We start from the raw sequence: 17,444 nt of genomic DNA, 5'->3' as shown, positions 1-17,444 counted from the left end.
TTCTCCTTATTTACTCTGTCAACACCGTTCATGATTTTGAACATGCCTATTAAATCTCCCCTTAACCTTCTCTGCTCTAAGGAGAGTTCTGTTCCTAATTCCTACTTGTTTATCTAAAAGTACAATTGATGGATAGTTACAGTGAACAAACTCATTTTCCTGGTTTCTCCTTTTTCTAGTAAAGGATAAGACTTAATTAAGACATTATTGAACAGTTATAATTAAGAAATACGAGCAGGAGTAGGCCATCTGGCCCCTCGAGCCTGCTCCACCATTTAATAAGATCATGGCTGATCTGATCATGGACTCAGCTCCACTTCCCTGCCCGCTCCCCATAATCCTTGACTCCCTTATCGTTCAAAAATCTGTCTATCTCCACCTTAAATATATTCAATGACCCAGCCTCCACAGCTCTCTGGAATAGAGAATTCCAAAGATTCACGACCCTCCGAGAGAAGAAATTACACCTCAGTTCCGTTTTAAATGGGCGAATCCTTATTCTGAATCTATACCCCTAGTTCTAGATTTCCCAACGAGGGGAAACATCCTCTCTGCATCTACCCTTTCAAGCCCCCTCAGAATCGTATACATTTTAATAAGATCACCCCTCATTCTTCTAAACTCCAATGAGTATCGGCCCAACTTGCTCAACCTTTCTTCATAAGACAACCCCTTCATCTCAGGAATCAACCTAGCGAACCTTCTCTGAACTGCCTCCAATGCAAGTATATCCTTCCTTAAATAAGGAGACAAAACTGTATGCCATACTCCAGGTGTGGTCTCACTAACACCGTGTACAGTGTTAGCAGGACTTCCCTACTTTTATACTCCATCCCCCTTCAACATTCCATTTGCCTTCCTAATTACTTGCTGTACCTGCATGCTAACTTCTTGCGTTTCATGTACAAGGACCCCCAGATCCCTCTGCACTGCAGCATTTTGTGACCTCTCCCCATTTAAATAATAATTTGCTGTTTTATTTTTCCTATCAAAGTGGAAAACCTCACATTTTCTCACATTATACTCCACCTGACAATTTTTTTCCCACTCACTTAGTCTATCTATATCTTTTTGCAGATTCTTTGCGTCCTCCTCACAACTTGCTTTCTCACCTTCGGCTCCGTGTTGATGAGCTGGAGTCCGAGCTTCAAACACTGTGACACGTCAGGGAGGGGTAGAGTTACCTGGACGCTGTATTCCAGCAGAGAGTCACACCCCTTAATTTAAATAATTCAAATTTGGTCCGTGGTGAGGGACAGGAGGGTGTGACTACGAGCGAGGCATGTGTGGGGACCCAGGAGGTAGTGATGGAGGAGCCTCAGCCCTTGCTCTTGTCCAACAAGTTTGAGGCTCTTACTCCCTGAGTGGACGAGAGCAAGGACTGCAGGGAGGATGAGCAAACTGACCACAGAACCATGGTACAGGGGGCCATTCAAGTTGGGGGAGTAAAAAGAAATGCAGTAGTGATAGGGGACCGTATAGTTAGGAGGATAGATACTGGTCTCTGCAGCCGAGAACACAAGTCTCGAAGGCTGTGTTGCCTCCCCGGTGCCAGCATCTCCTCTGGGCTGGAGAGGAACTTGGCGTGGAAGAGAAAAGATCCAGTTGTCATGGTCCACATAGGTACCCATGACATTCTTAGGATAAAGAAAGAAGTTCTGCTGAGGGAGTATGAGCAGCTAGGGGCTAAATTAAAAAGCAGAACCGCAAAGGTAATAATCTTTAGATTACTATCTGAGCCACGAGCAAATTTGCATAGGGTAAAATAGGGTAAATAAGACCAGAGAGATGAATGCATGGCTCAAAGACTGGTGTAGGAGAAATGGGTCTCAATTCATGGGGCACTGGCACCAGTACTGGGATAACAGGAAGCTGTTTCGTCGAGATGAGCTTCACTTGAACCGTGCTGGGACTAGTGTTCTGGCGAATTGAATAACTGGGCTGTAGATAGGGCTTTAAATGAAATAGTAGGGAAGGGATCTGGTGAGTAGAAATTTAAAAAGAAAAAGGAAAAGGCAAAAGTGCAGGGTAGCAATAGGAGTAATGATAACCAGAGTGTGACAGGAAGGGACAGAGCATATACATATGACAAAATTTAAAGCTCTTTATCTGAACGCATGCAACAGTCGTAACAAGGTAGATGGGTTGACGGCACTAGTAGAAATAAATGGGCATGATCTGATTGCCTTAACAGAGACGTGGTTGCAAGGTGACCAAGGATGGGAACTGAATATTCAGGGATATTCGCCATTTTGCAAGGATAGGCAGCAAGGAAAAGGAGGTAGAGTAGCGCTGTTAATAAGGGATGAGATCAGTGCAGTAGTGAAAAATGATATTGGCTCAGAAGATCAAGACGTAGAATCAGTTTGGCTGGAGATAAGAAATAATAAAGGTAAGAAGTCACTGGTGGGAGTAGTCTAAAGGACCCTGACAAGAGCCACACTATAGGACAGAGTATAAATCAAGAAATAATGGAGACTTGTAAAAAAGATACGGCAATAATCATGGGCGATTTTAATCTTCATATTGATTGGACTAATCAAATTGGCAAAGGTAGCCTTGAGGAAGAGGTCATAGAGTGTATGCAGGATGGTGTCTTGAAACAATACGCTGTGGAACAAACCAGGGAGCAGACTATTTTACATCTGGTAATGTGTAACGAGTCTGGATTCATTAATGATCTCGTACTGATGGATCCTCTTGGGAAGAGTGATCATAACATGTTAAAATTTCAAATTCAGTTTGAGGGTGAGAAAGCTAGGTCTCAAACTGGTGTCCTGAACTTAAATAAAGGTAATTACAAAGGTATGAAGGCAGAGTTGGTTAAAGTGGATTGGGAAAATATATTAAAGGCTAAGACTGTAGAAAAGCAGTGGCAAACATTTAAGGAGATATTTCATAACTCTCAGCTGGGAAAAAATACAATCACTATCACTAGAGAAAAAGTACGAGACAAAATAATGGGACTATAATTCTGGAGAGGACGCAGAGGTCTGGAAAACTATTTAGGAAAGGAGGGAGACAGAAAGCAGGAAACTATAGACCAGTTAGCCTAACATCTGTCATTGGGAAAATGCTGGAGTCCATCATTAAGTAAATAGTAGCAGGACATTTAGAAAATCATAATGCAGTCAAGCGGAGTCAGCATGGTTTTATGAAATGGAAATCATGTTTGACAAATTTGCTGGAGTTCTTTGAGGATGTAACGAGCAGGGTGGATAAAGGGGAACCAGTAGACGTCATGTATTTTGATTTTCAGAAAGCATTCGATAAGGTGCCACATAAAAGGTTATTGCGCAAGATAAGAGCTCACAGGGTTCGGGGTAATATATTAGCATGGATAGAGGATTGGCTAACTAACAGAAAGCAGAGAGTCGAGATAAATGGGTCATTTTCAGATTGGCAAAATGTAACTAGTGGGGTGCCACAGAGATCAGTGCTGGGGCCTCAGGTTTTATCAATTTTGTATATTTACAATTTGTATTAATGACTTGGATGAAGGGACCGAGTGTAATGTAGCCAAATTTGCTGATGATACAAAGATAGGTGGGAAAGCAAGTTGTGAGGAGGACGCAAAGAATCTAGAAAGTGATATAGATAGGCTAAGTGAGTGGGCAAAAATTTGGCAGATGGAGTACATTTGGGAAAATGTGAGGTTATCCACTTTGGTAGGAAAAATAAAAAAACAAATTATTATTTAAATGGGGATAGATTACAAAATGCCATGGTACAGAGGGATCTGGGGGTCCTTATACATGAAATTTTCCGAATATTGTAATATTTAACTTGCTCGTTCTTGGCAAAATCCCATAATTATTCTGTCCTAACCAGTATCGGTATAATTTTTATGTTTAATGGACAGAAAGGAAATTCAAATTGCAGTTGGCAATAACAGAAAACAGAATGCCTTATGAACAGGCTATTTCTATGAATTTTAATCCAGAAAGATAAATGGTATTGGCCCAGAAATTCCTCTGGGGGTCTTCCTGCGGACAATTGGCTCCTCGCTGGATATTTTTTACGAATTTACCTGGTGGTCTAGGAAGCGCCCTGATTTCCGATGGGGAGACCTTCTCCTCCCACACTGCGAAGTGCGCTACCGTGCAGAGGGTCCCGTCCCAGAAGATGCAGTCATGTATGACTGCTCAGCTAATCAGGTAAGTATTTCACAGGTTCCCATTAATAGCACTGAGACTCGCGTATCTATGAGTTCTCAGTGCTATTAATGGGAACAAAAGCAATCACACAAAATAATAAAAAATAAAAAATAGACCACACATATTTAAAATTAATTGCATTTAAAGTTATTATGTCTTATAAAAATAAAATATTTTCTCGATTTTTAAAAAAGTTTTTTTAATTATGGTTAAAAATAAACTTATTATAGTGGGGAGGGTTTTTAAGAATAAATTGTGTTTTTATAACTTTATTTGAAAATGTTTTTGTCTATTTTTAAACACTTGTGCCTGTAAAAGTAGGCTATACGCCTGTTTTTTCAGGCACAAGATTTTTGAGGACATTTGCTGGGCAAGATATCCGTAAATATTGGAAATTGTGCCCTGCAAATGTCCTCGCTCCCGATCTGCGGATGATCTGTCAAGCTAGAAACTTGACAGATCGGAAAAGCCAGTTTTCAGCGCATGTGCATTGCGCGCTGAAAACTGGCTTTTCCGATGCCTTCCCGGGTCTGTAGAAACTTCGTACAGACCCACGACATTGGAATTCCAGCACCAATGTATTTAATAGTTTGGTATTTCAGAACTAAATCACTTTTTTCTCCTACTTATACAAATTTTTTTTAATTATAATTTTTTTAATTCTTGGCCCGTACTGTAACCTGAGTTTAAATGATGGATGGCAAATATATTGGTATTAAAATGTTTCTTTTGCCATTAGTGAAATAAGTGGCAGACTTCTCCACTAGTATTGATAACACTTAAATCACACCTTCGTTAACAGACATGTAAATCCAAACAACATTCCTTGCTTTTGAGGTAGGTTTCTAAATATCAGTATACATGTCATAGAAGTAAAAACATCTGCTCCAGCAATTTAAATCACCCAGTGTTTCTTTGAGAGATTTCACAAATACTTTGATCACTAAACTAATGTACCGTGAATTGCAGTTGTCTGTACCGGGATTAAATGTGACTTCTCATCTTTCCTTTAGGACACCTACCATGGCAGGGGGCTTGTTTTCCATTGACAGGGATTATTTTGAAGAAATTGGAACATATGATGCAGGGATGGATATTTGGGGTGGAGAGAATCTGGAGATGTCTTTTAGGGTGAGTAAATGGTTTATCTCTTTCTACTAATATTTGTGTCAAAATGATACACTCAATCTTAAATATGCACATAGAATTTGTCAACAAAATAACTTGGTTGTAAAAAAAAATGCAATAATTAAAAATTGATTTTTCCAGCTACTCATTAACTATCTGTTTAGCACATCATGTATAATTTTGGCTGAAGGGTCTATGGGTTGGATTCTCCTCTATTACCACTCATCATCTGGTGGTTTTAGAAACTCAGGCCCAAGTTTCGAGCCGCACCTAGAATGGCGCAGTCCCGACCTGGATGCCCGTTTTTCGCACCACTAAGTGCGCCTAAAAAAACCCTCCAGATTCTCCACCTTCCTGCAGGTCCTCTGGCCCTCAGCGCGACGCAGCAGGAGCTGTAGGGGACGGAGCCAGGTCCCTGCGCTGAAAACAGTGCCAGGACCTCTGCACATGCGCGCTACAGTGGGCGCGCAAGTGCAGTAGCTTCAGGTGCCCGAAACTGTGTGGGAGGGGCCCGAAGCACGCAGCCCCTAGCCCTGGCCGAATGGCCTCACTGGGGCTGCGTGAATAAGGCTCCTCCCACGGCCAGCTCCTGCTTCCTCCCGACCCGACCCGACTCCCGGTTCCCCCCCGCCACCCCCCCCCCGCCGGACTGGATCCGACCCGATTCCCGCTTCCGCCCCCCTCCCGGACTGGATCCGACCTGACCTCCCTCCCCCCGACCTGACCTCCCTCTCCCTCCCTCCCCCCGACCCGAACCGAACCGAACCGACCTCCCTCCCACCACCCCCCCGACCCGACCCAACGCCACCTACCTGTATATCTGGTGCTGGGGACGGGCCCTGCCCGAAGTCTCGGGCCCGGCCCGTTCAGCCTCCCTTCCCCTTCTCCTTTCCCCCCCCACCTTCTTCTCCCCCCCATCTCCTTCCCCCCCCATCTCCTTTCCCCCCCCATATCCTTTCCCCCCCATCTCCTTTCCCCCCCCATCTCCTTTCCCCCCCCATCTCCTTTCCTCCCCCATCTCCTTTCCCTCCCATCTCCTTTCCCCATCTCCTTTCCTCCCCCATCTCCTTTCCCCCCATCTCGTTTCCCCCCATCTCCTTTCCCCCCCCATCTCCTTTCCCCCCCATCTCCTTTCCCCCTATCTCCTTTCCCCCCATCTCCTTTCTTCCCTTTATCCCCTTCTCCCCCCCTCCCCCTTCTCCCCCCTCTCCCCCTTCTCCCCCATCCCTCCCCCTTCTCCCCTTCCCTCCCTCTGCTCCCCCCCTCTCTCCCTCTACCCCCCTCCTCCCCCTCCCCTCACTGTCAGAAACACAGACACTGACAGACAGAGAGTGAGAGACACACACAGACAGACAGACAGAGAGATAGAGACACTGACAGAGACACACTTGGCGGGGGGGGATCCCAGCACTCTGTTGGAGGGCTCCCGGTGCTGCAGTCGGTAAGTAGAAAATGTTTTATTTATTGATTTAAAAAAAAAAATTATTTCTTATTAATTTTTTTTAATTGATTTATTGGTTGATTTATTGATGTATTTATCATTTATTATTGATGATGGCTCTTTATTTGTAAAACTGAAGTGTTTAATGTTTGTAAACTTCCCTTTAAACCCCCCTTCCCCCATTCCCTACGCCTGATTTGAAACCTACGCCTGATTTTCTAAAGTGTAGACAAGGTTTTTTCGAGCGTACAAAAATCTTCCCTTACTCCATTCTAAGTTAGTTTGGAGTAAGTTTTCACTGACGAAACTTTGAAAACAGGCGTAAGTGGCTGGACATGCCCCCTTTTGAAAAAAAAATTCTGTTCCAAAATGAAACTGTTCTAACTGACTAGAACTGGAGCAAACTAAATGACGAGAATTCCAAATTCTAAGATACTCCGTTCTACACCAGTTGCTCCTAAAAATCAGGAGCAAATCATGTGGAAACTTGGGGCCATAGAAACATAGATATAGAAACATAGAAAATAGGTGCAGCAGTAGGCCATTCGGCCCTTCGAGCCTGCACCACCATTCAATAAGATCATGGCTGATCATTCTCTCAGTACCCCTTTCTTGCTTTCTCTCCATATCCCTTGATCCCCTTAGCCGTAAGGGCCATATCTAACTCCCTCTTGAATATATCCAATGAACTGGCATCAACAACTCTCTGCGGCAGGGAATTCCACAGGTTAACAACTCTCTGAGTGAAGAAGTTTCTCCTCATCTCAGTCCTAAATGGCCTACCCCTTATTCTAAGACTGTGTCCCCTGGTTCTGGACTTCCCCAATATCGGGAACAATCTACCTGCATCTAACCTGTCCCATCCCGTCAGAATCTTGTATGTTTCTATGAGATCCCCTCTCATCCTTGTAAACTCCAATGTATAAAGGCCCAGTTGATCCAGTCTCTCCTCATATGTCAGTCCAGCCATCCCGGGAATCAATCTGGTGAACCTTCGTTGCAATCCCTCAATAGCAAGAATGTCCTTCCTCAGATTAGGAGACCAAAACTGAACACAATATTCCAGGTGAGGCCTCACCAAGGCCCTGTACAACTGCAGTAAGACCTCCCTGCTCCTATACTCAAATCCCCTAGTTATGAAGGCCAACATACCATTTGCCTTCTTTACCACTTGCTGTACCTGTATACCAACTTTCAATGACTGATGAACCATGACACCCAGTTATTGTTGCACCTCCCCTTTTCCTAATCTGCCACCATTCAGATAACATTCTGTCTTCGTGTTTTTGTCCCCAAAGTGGATAACCTCACATTTATCCATATTATACTGCATCTGCCATGCATTTGCCCACTCACCTAACCTGTCCAAGTCACCCTGCAGCCTCTTAGCATCCCCGTCACAGCTCACACCGCCACCCATTTTAGTGTCATCTGCAAACTTGGAGATATTACACTCAATTCCTTCATCCAAGTCATTGATGTATATTTTGAAGAGCTGGGGTCCCAGCATTGAGCCCTGCGGCACTTCACTAGTCATTACCTGCCATTCTGAAAAGGACCCGTTTATCCCGACTCTCTGCTTCCTGTCCGCCAACCATTTCTCTATCCACGTCAGTATATTACCCCAGTACCATGTGCTTTGATTTTGCACACCAATCTTTTGTGTGGGACCTTGTCAAAAGCCTTTTGAAAGTCCAAATACACCACATCCACTGGTTCTCCCTTGTCCACTCTACTAGTTACATCCTCAAAAAATTCCAGAAGATTTGTCAAGCATGATTTCCCCTTCATAAATCCATGTTGACTTGGACCGATCCTGTCACTGCTTCCAAATGCGCTGCTATTTCAGCCTTAATAATTGATTCCAACATTTTCCCCACCACTGATGTCAGGCTAACCAGTCTATAATTACCTGCTTTCTCTCTCCCTCCCTTTTTAAAAAGTGGTGGTAAACAGAGTAAAATGGGTTTGTAATGCCTACCGCCTCAAAACTGCCAGTTTAAAATTGCACCAGAATTATATTCCCAAAAATTGACATTCCCCTTTCAGACCTGCCAGGAGGCTGCCCTGCCTCATTTAAATGGGATCAAGTGGACGTGGCTACCCCTTCTGACACATTTTCCCCAATTTCTGCACCACATTATTGATGCCACTATATGTGGTGGTATGTGCACCAGGAAGATATCCCTGAGTCAGATACTGTATTTCGGAGGCCATTTTGTTTGAAGTTACTGAAGGTTGGTGTGCAAATTAGCTTCAGAAAGAATGAAAGTGGCAAAGAAGCAGAAGAGCGATGTTTATTATCCATCTGTAAAGCCATGGGAGATTATAATGGGGCAGAAATTCCGAGGAGGACTTCCCACAGGTAAATCCAGAAAAAATAGAAATAAAATGCGTACTGACCTGAAGATGCTGCGCCTGCTAGAACTCCCAATCCACAGGCCTCCTTTCCCTGCAACATGCAGTGCATGCAATTCGGGACATCCGCAGAGTCACTTGTGCCTGGATACCCAATCACAGGTAAATATTTTCTCATTTGTGTAATAGGAGTTTCGTAAGTTACAAAACTCTGATTACAATGAATGAGAAAAAGCCCAAAATACACAAACGCTACATAAAACATTTTAAAAAATACCTCACACAATAAACTAATAGAAATTAAAAATGTTACACATGTTTTTTAAAGAAAAAAAAATTCCCGATTTAAAAAAAAATGTTAGGGTTCGGGTTTAAAATAACATTATCTGAGTGGGCAGGGTTTTAACATAAATGTGTTTTTAAATTTTTATTTTAATCATCTTTTTTCTGTTTTGTAAACTCTTACGCCTGTAAAAGTAGCCTATGCGCCTGCTTTTTCAGGCACAAGAGTTTTGAGGACATTTGCCGTGCAAGATATGGGTAAATAGTCCAAACTTCCACATACAATTGTTCTCGCTCCCGAGATGCGGATCATCTGTCAAGCTCCAGCTTGACAGATTGGAAAAGCCGGTTTTCAGCGCATGCGCATGACGCGCTAAAAAACAGCTTTTTCGATGCCTTCCCGGGTCCGTAGAAACTTCGTACGGACCCGGGACATTGGAAATTCTGGACCATTATATTATACAATGTGTATTACATTGTGTTATGTATTTAACCCCTTGTAACCTCCATCACACCTGTCCACCAGAGGGCCTACCTGTTGGAGTCCCAAGGGATTGTACAGTACAGATTCACCAGAATGATACCAGAGTTTAGAGGGTTACATTATGAGAACAGGTAGCATAAACATGGCTTGTATTCCCTTGAGTATAGAAGATTGAGGGGTAATCTGATCGAGATGCTTAAAATATTAAAAGGATTTGATAGGGTAGATGTGGAAAAACTATTTCCTTTGGTGGGGGAATCAAGAACAAGAGAACCTTATCTTAAAATTAGAGCTACATCAATCAGGAGTGAAATCAGTCAGATTTTTTTCACACAAAGATTAGTAGAAATCTGGAACTCTCTTCTCCCAAAAGGGGGATGTGAGTACAATTGGAGCTTCCAAGACAGAGATAGATAGATTTGTGTTAGGTAAGAGTATCAAAGGATATGGAGCAAAGGCAGGTAAGTGGAGTTGAGGTGCAGATCAGTCATAATCTAATTGAATGGCTGAGCAGGCTTGAGAGACTGAATTGCTTACTTCTGTTCTTGGGTTCCGAGATAAAACTGCTTGTGCCATCAATGTACATGAGAAAACTGATTCCATAATTGCAGATAATTTGTGGGAAAAGGACGAAGTTGATGAGGTAAAGTAGGTAATGAATGATGGAGCCTTGGGGTTAGGGCTAAGGTTACTCTGCAGGGATGAAAGGAGTTCTACAGACTACATTATGACAGGTGGGAGTGAAGCCAAGTGAGGGCTATTTCCTGGAAATGGGATACAGGGGAGAGATGATGGAGTGGTCAACTGTCAAATGCTGCTGAAAGTCAAGGAAAACAAGAGGGTAATGTTCCAAAGCTGCAGGCACAGAGGATGTCACTAGTGATTTTGACTAGAGCAATCTTGATGGACAGGGTGGAAGCTGGATTTCAACAAGGCTTTTTGGGAAGGGGGATAAATTACATATTGAAGGATATTGGAAAGTAAAAGGAGTTCATATATGGGATGTTGATAGGATGAAGTGATTCAGGGTAATGTTTAAAAGAAAAAAATAACACCTTGCATCAGATTTATTATCTTAATCGCGGCAGATTAGTGAGGAGATGCAACGAGACCTAGGTATCATGGTTCATCAGTCACTGAAAGTGGGCATGCAGGTACAGCAGGCGATGAAGAAGGCAAATGGTATGTTGGCCTTCATAGCTAGGGGATTTGAGTATAGGAGCAGGGAGGTCTTACTGCAGTTGTACAGGGTCTTAATGAGGCCTCACCTGGAATATTGTGTTCAGTTTTGGTCTCCTAATCTGAGGAAGGACATTCTTGCTATTGAGGGAGTGCAGCGAAGGTTCACCAACTGATTCCAGGGATGGCTGGACTGTCATATGAGGAGAGACTGAATCAACTGGGCCTTTATTCACTGGAGTTTAGAAGGATGAGAGGGGATCTCATAGAAACGTATAAGATTCTGACGGGACTGGACAGGTTAGATGCGGGAAGAATGTTCCCGATGTTGGGGAAGTCCAGAATCAGGGGACATTGTCTTAGGATAAAGGGTAGGCCATTTAGAACGAAGATGAGGAGAAACTTCTTCACTCAGAGAGTTGTTAACCTATGGAATTCCCTGCCGCAGAGAGTTGTTGATGCCAGTTCATTGGATATATTCAAGAGGTAGTTAGATATGGCCCTTACGGCTAAGGGGATCAAGGGGTATGGAGAGAAAGCAGGAAAGGGGTACTGAGGGAATGATCAGCCATGATCTTATTGAATGGCGGTGCAGGCTCGAAGGGCCGAATGGCTTACTCCTGCACCTATTTTCTATGTTTCTATGTTTCTATATTGCACCTTTCACAACCTCAGGATGCTCCAAAACACTTTACAGCCAATTAAGTACTTACGACATATCGTCACTGTTGTAATGTAGGAAACGTGGCGGCTAATTTGCGCACAGCAATGTGATAACCAGATAATCTCTTTCAGTGATATTGGTTGAGCAATAAATGTTGGCCAGGACAACATTTGCGGGGAGAATTCTCCTGTCCTTTTTCGAAATGCTGCCATGGGAATCTTCGAGGTCAACCTGAGTGGGCAGCGAAAAGACGGCACCTCCGACTGTGTAAAACTTCCTCAATATTGTGTCAGTCTGGATTATGTTCTCAAGTCTCTGGAGTGAGACTTAACCCACAACCTTCTGATTCGGAGATGAATGTGCTACCACTGAGCCATGGCTGACACCTAAGGAGGGGTGCTGGCAGTTTTGAGTGAGAGGCAAGCGCCAGAGGAAACATGAGGAGAACAAGGAAGGATAACATGCCACAGTGTAGTTGCAGAAAATATTATAGCAGTTCAAATGAAAATGTTGTTTAGGTATAATAATGAGTCAGTCCCCACTACCATTTTACCTTTCTAAAAGATATTAAAATATTTACAAGAGCACACATTTAATATGAAGTTCAAGTAAGGAATGGAACGATAGGCCACAAAAATGTTTCTGATCAGTTAGTGAGATCAACAGTTTTGAAAATCAACATCTCTGAGTTTTGGAAGCTCAAATGGAGACATTGTGATTACACAGTAAACAAGTCTAATTACAGATTTCCACAATTTAAAATTTTGGATATAGACTTTGGCATTCTGAACTTAGCACAGAGAGTATACACATTTTCATTGTCAGATCAATTTGGAAAGGAAATTCAAAACAAAAAATCACAAATATACACAAAAAAGGGTGAAAATCATCAGTTGAGAACAGATTTCTAAAACTAAATAGCAATCTTTTATGCCAACCTGAGAGGGCAGGCAGGGCTTCGGTTTAACGTCTCATCCAAAAGACGGCAAAAGATTTTATATCCTATCCAGAGACGCCATTTAATGGAACTCAGCTTCCATCTGTTAATACCCATGCTTGTGCAACTTGCAAATATCACCTGTTGGGATTTCAAAGTAACCGTACTGAATCAGAAGCTGAAGCTCATTTGCTGATCTACCACTATTTTTACAAAAGAAATGCAAACTTGTGGTGCACAATTTTTATTTGTATTGGCATTAAATCCTGATGGTATACCATCTCAAAAATTGTACCTTTACTGTTTGATCCCACCCAAAGCCAATTCTGTTTTTAAAATTATTATATAAAATCAGTAACAAATCATCAGAAAAATCAAGGAAATTGGTGTATAATTTTTTGGTTTTAGGGTCATTAAAGTTGAAATATCACCATCATAGGCAGTCCCTCGAAACGAGGATGACTTGCTTGCACGCCAAAAAAAAGGATGAGTTTACAGGTGTTTCAAATGAAGAACCCGAACTACATCCTGAAGGGTGGAAGATGCCTGTGCATGGATTTTTTTAAAGTGTGGTGGCCATTGCACACCAGCCACCACACGGGCTTCACAGAGCTAGGTCTTGGTCCAGTGGCAAGGATTACCCAAGACAACTGGAGACCTGCTCTGCTGCAAATATAATAGTTGATGAGTAATGCAACTTTAATCAGTAGCACATCTGTCTTCCTTCTCAACGTATCTTGAAGGACAATATTGAATCAGTCCTGCCACGTTGAGCACATATTGGAGGCTCCGGAGATAGTGGTTATCTTCCTGCATTGAATTGGTTCTTTGAAGCAGGATCATTTTTCTGACAGCTTCTTCAACAATATGGAAATGTTACCTGCTGTGTTTGCTTGAAAAACTAGTGAAGTTCACGAAGCAAGAAATAGCCATGCATGACATTACAATGACACCCAAGGCTAACCAACAGATACTACAAATTGTTTCCATGGGAACTGTAGTTTACCTTAAATATTGGAAAGGAAAGCATATTTGGCATTTAGTGGAAACCCATAAGTAAATGAGGCACAGTGAATGTCTCAAGGTTCAAATCTCCATCTGTTTGTACGTGAGTGACTGATCTGTGATCTGTGGCATTTCACAACCTTATAAACAATATTTAATAAGATCAATGTTTCAAAAATTGTGGAACGAAAGGAAGTTTAAAATATATTTATTTTTTGAAACCTTTATATTGTCCCACAATAATAGCTTCTTCATGGTTACCATGTTTAGTGCAGATTTTTATTCCTCGCTACAGAAGATTTTCTGACAGGGAATATTTCTCGTTTTTTGCCATTACCACTGTCCGTAGTGCAAACACCAGTGTTTTTATATTTGCTCTGAGGAGCTGAAGCTGCTATTTTTAAACTGTGCAAGTGAGATGTCAGCTCAGAAGATCTTTGACTGTGCTAATGTTCATTTTCTTATTCCTTTGGTTAAAAGCAAGAATTTAGATGCAATGCACAAATAGTGGTTGTGGGGGAGCAGATGGTGGTGGGGGAGGGCGGTGGTCCGAAACTGGGAGTGGGAAACAGACAGATCACGGGGGGATGGTATGATATATTCACAGAGCACAGCACACACAGCTTCCTAACATGGCAGGCAGCTCTCTCGGAAGTCTCCGGAAATCTGCCTCGTTCTGTTTATTATTAACTTTGCACTTGCAGTACACAATACATCCACATCCACAATGTGGAGCTACAAACATTACAACCTTACAGACATTATACTTCTCCCTCCTTAATGAAGAAGTTATTATAACAAACATCATACATAACTTCGATGTTGATACATAACACAGGATATAACTTTTTTTTTCCATATTTACAAATTTAACTTTACCACTTGTTTTCTGTTTCGGAGAGGATACCTTCGCTCTCGAACAGAACCTTCCAAACATGATGTTGATTTCACACTCATTCGAGGCTCATCCTGAGGAACGTTTTCCTCCACGGAATTTCCTTGATTTTCATTTGAACTCACTCTAACTTCAGGCTCTTTGTTTTCCTGACTCGGACTCAGACTTTCATTCTGATTCTCTCATGGATTTGTTTCCAGTACATTGGATTCAGGACTTGCTACTGGTGTATCAAAACTATCTGATGAGTCAGAAATAATTGAATCATTCCCACTTTCAACTCTTTCCATGTCTGTAGGTAAAATATGATCAATATGAACAAACCTAACCTGTCCATTATCAAACATCTTTACCAGATATGTGCAAGGACCACATATCTTCACCAGTCTTCCTGGTAACCACTTTAACCATTTATGGTGATGGTTCTTCACTCTCACCTTCTGGTTTAATTTCACAATTCTCTCTTTTACTCTACCTCTATCATGATTCTCTTTATGTCTTAATTGTGTCTCTTCTATGGACTGTGCTAAATTTGGCTTTAACAACGAGAATCTGGTTCGTGGCTGTCGTTTGAGAAACAACTCTGCTGATGTTCTACCAGTAGTTGTATGAGGAGTATTTCGATATGTAATCAAAAAATTAGCCAATTTGTGATCCAATGACAACTGTCGTTTCCTTGGATTTGGATCTAACATTTGTTTTATGAGGTCTCATTTTACAATTTGTACAGTGCGCTCTGCTGCACCATTCGAAGCAGGATGGTATGGTGGAACCTTGTTTCACACCATTTTTGCTCGTGAATTGTGCAAATTCTTCTGAATGAAATTGTGGTCCATTATCCGAAACAATTTCTTCAGGGAGGCCAAATGCAGAAAATAATTTTCGTGAAATGTCCAATGTTTTACTTGTTGTTATTTTCCACATTGGAAACACCTCAACCCAATTTGAATGGCTATCAATCACAATGAACAATTGTTGTCCTTCTAACTCAGCAAAATCAATATGTAGCCTTTGCCACACCCTGGGAGGCCATTTCCATGGCTGTAATGGTACTGGTGGTGGTTGTTTGCTTACCGATTGACATGTCGTACACTGACTCACGATGTACTCTATATCTTTATCAAGACCTGGCCACCATAAATAACTGCGTGCAAAACTCTTGGTCAAGCACATTCCCAGGTACTGGTCATAGAGGTCCCCTAAAATTTGGACCTGAATTTATTTGGTATGATCACTCTTGCACCCCACATGATACAATCTTTATCGACTGATAATTCATTCCTATGAATGAAGAATGGATTTGTATCTTTGTCTGTTACCTGGTTTGGCCATCCATTTGCAATATATTCATACACCTTTGACATCACTGGGTCACATTTGGTTGCTCTACCAATCTCTTCAGCTGTGACTGGCAGTTCATCAATGTATGAAAAATAAAACACTTCTTCCCTATCGGGTGTAACTTATGATGGGGAAGGCAATCTAGACATTGCATCAGCATTACTGTGATCAGCTGATCGTCTGTATTCAAATATATATTTATGCTGACAAAATCAAAGCCCATCTCTGCATTCGGGCTGCAGCTAATGTTGGAACTGGGGACATTGGTTGGAGGATCGCTGTTAGGGGCTTATGTTCCGTAACGATGGTAAACTTACGACCATACAAGTATTTGTGAAACTTCTTGACCCCAAAAATTAATGCCAAAGCTTCCCTTTCAATTTGCGCATAATTACTCTCACTGGCACTGAGAGTGCGTGAAGCAAAAGCAATTGGTCTCTCCTCCCCACTATTTAATACATGAGAGATTACAGCCCCAACTCTATATGAAGAGGCATCAGATGCTAGCTTAATATCCTTAGATATGTCATAGTGAACTAACATGGTGCTCTCTACCAATTTGCTTTTACACTCCTTGAATGCTGTATCGCATTCTTTTTGACCACTTCCAGTGGACCTGTTTTTTCAAAAGTTCATTCAGTGGATGTAATTCTGTAGCCAAATTTGGTACGAACTTCCCATAATAGTTTAAAAGACCCAAGAATGAATGAAGTTCAGTGACATTCCTGGGAGTGGGTGCATTTCTAATTGCATCCAATTTTTCCGTGGTTGGATATAAACCATCTTTGTCTACTCTGTATCCTAAGTACTCCATTGAGTTTTTAAATAACTCACACTTACGAGCAGACATTCGTACTCTGCTTCTCTAGCCGTTTGAGGACTTCATTCAATATGTTATTATGAATTTGCCTATTTGGTGTTGAAATTAGTATGTCATCCAAATAACATAGTACCCCTTCAATACCTTGCAAAATCTGGTTTATCACCCCTTGGAATATGGCAGGGGCGGAAGACACTCCAAACGGTAGCCTATTAAATTGATATAGGCCGATATGAGTATTTATAGTCAAACATGACTTGGACTCCTCATCCAGTTCAAGCTGTAAGTAGGCATTCGTAAGATTCAGTTGTGATAAGATCTGACCACCTGTCAGTGTTGTGAACAAATCTTCTATATTCAGCAATGTATTGGGGACATTACCCTCTAGAACCTGGTTTATGGTCACTTTATAATCACCACACAATCTTACCTTACCATCAGACTTAGGTACAACAACAATGGGCGTCGCCCAATTACATCGATCTATCTTACAAATAATGTTCTCAGTCTCTAGTCTTTTGAGTTGTTGCTCAACTTTCTCCTTGAGTGCATATGGTACGGAACGTGGCTTGTAGTAAACCGATCTAGCTACTTCCTGTACCCTGACACTCGCCTTGAAGCCTTGAATCGGACTGCCCGTTTCGCAGAACACCTTCGGATACTTCTTGATAACCTCATCCGTTGATGAAAATCTCGCTTCCACACAGAAAATCTTACTCCAATCCAGCTTCAGTGAGCTCAACCAATTTCTTC

At 42.0% G+C, this 17,444-nt stretch overlaps 1 protein-coding gene across 1 annotated transcript in view; it reads left to right on the top strand.

The window, feature by feature from the left end:
• The window catches only part of galnt13 (polypeptide N-acetylgalactosaminyltransferase 13), an 899,812-nt gene that overhangs the window by 594,527 nt on the left and 287,841 nt on the right, over positions 1-17,444 (top strand). The window contains exon 7 of the mRNA XM_070875629.1: positions 5,171-5,288. Coding sequence (XP_070731730.1) covers positions 5,171-5,288 — 118 coding nt within the window. The remainder of the gene's footprint in view (positions 1-5,170; positions 5,289-17,444) is intronic.

Source organism: Pristiophorus japonicus, chromosome 3, assembly GCF_044704955.1.
Source record: "Pristiophorus japonicus isolate sPriJap1 chromosome 3, sPriJap1.hap1, whole genome shotgun sequence".
Classification (NCBI taxonomy): Eukaryota; Metazoa; Chordata; class Chondrichthyes; family Pristiophoridae; genus Pristiophorus; species Pristiophorus japonicus.
Note: the sequence above shows the minus strand (reverse complement) of the source record. Positions and strands in the feature narration are given on the sequence as shown.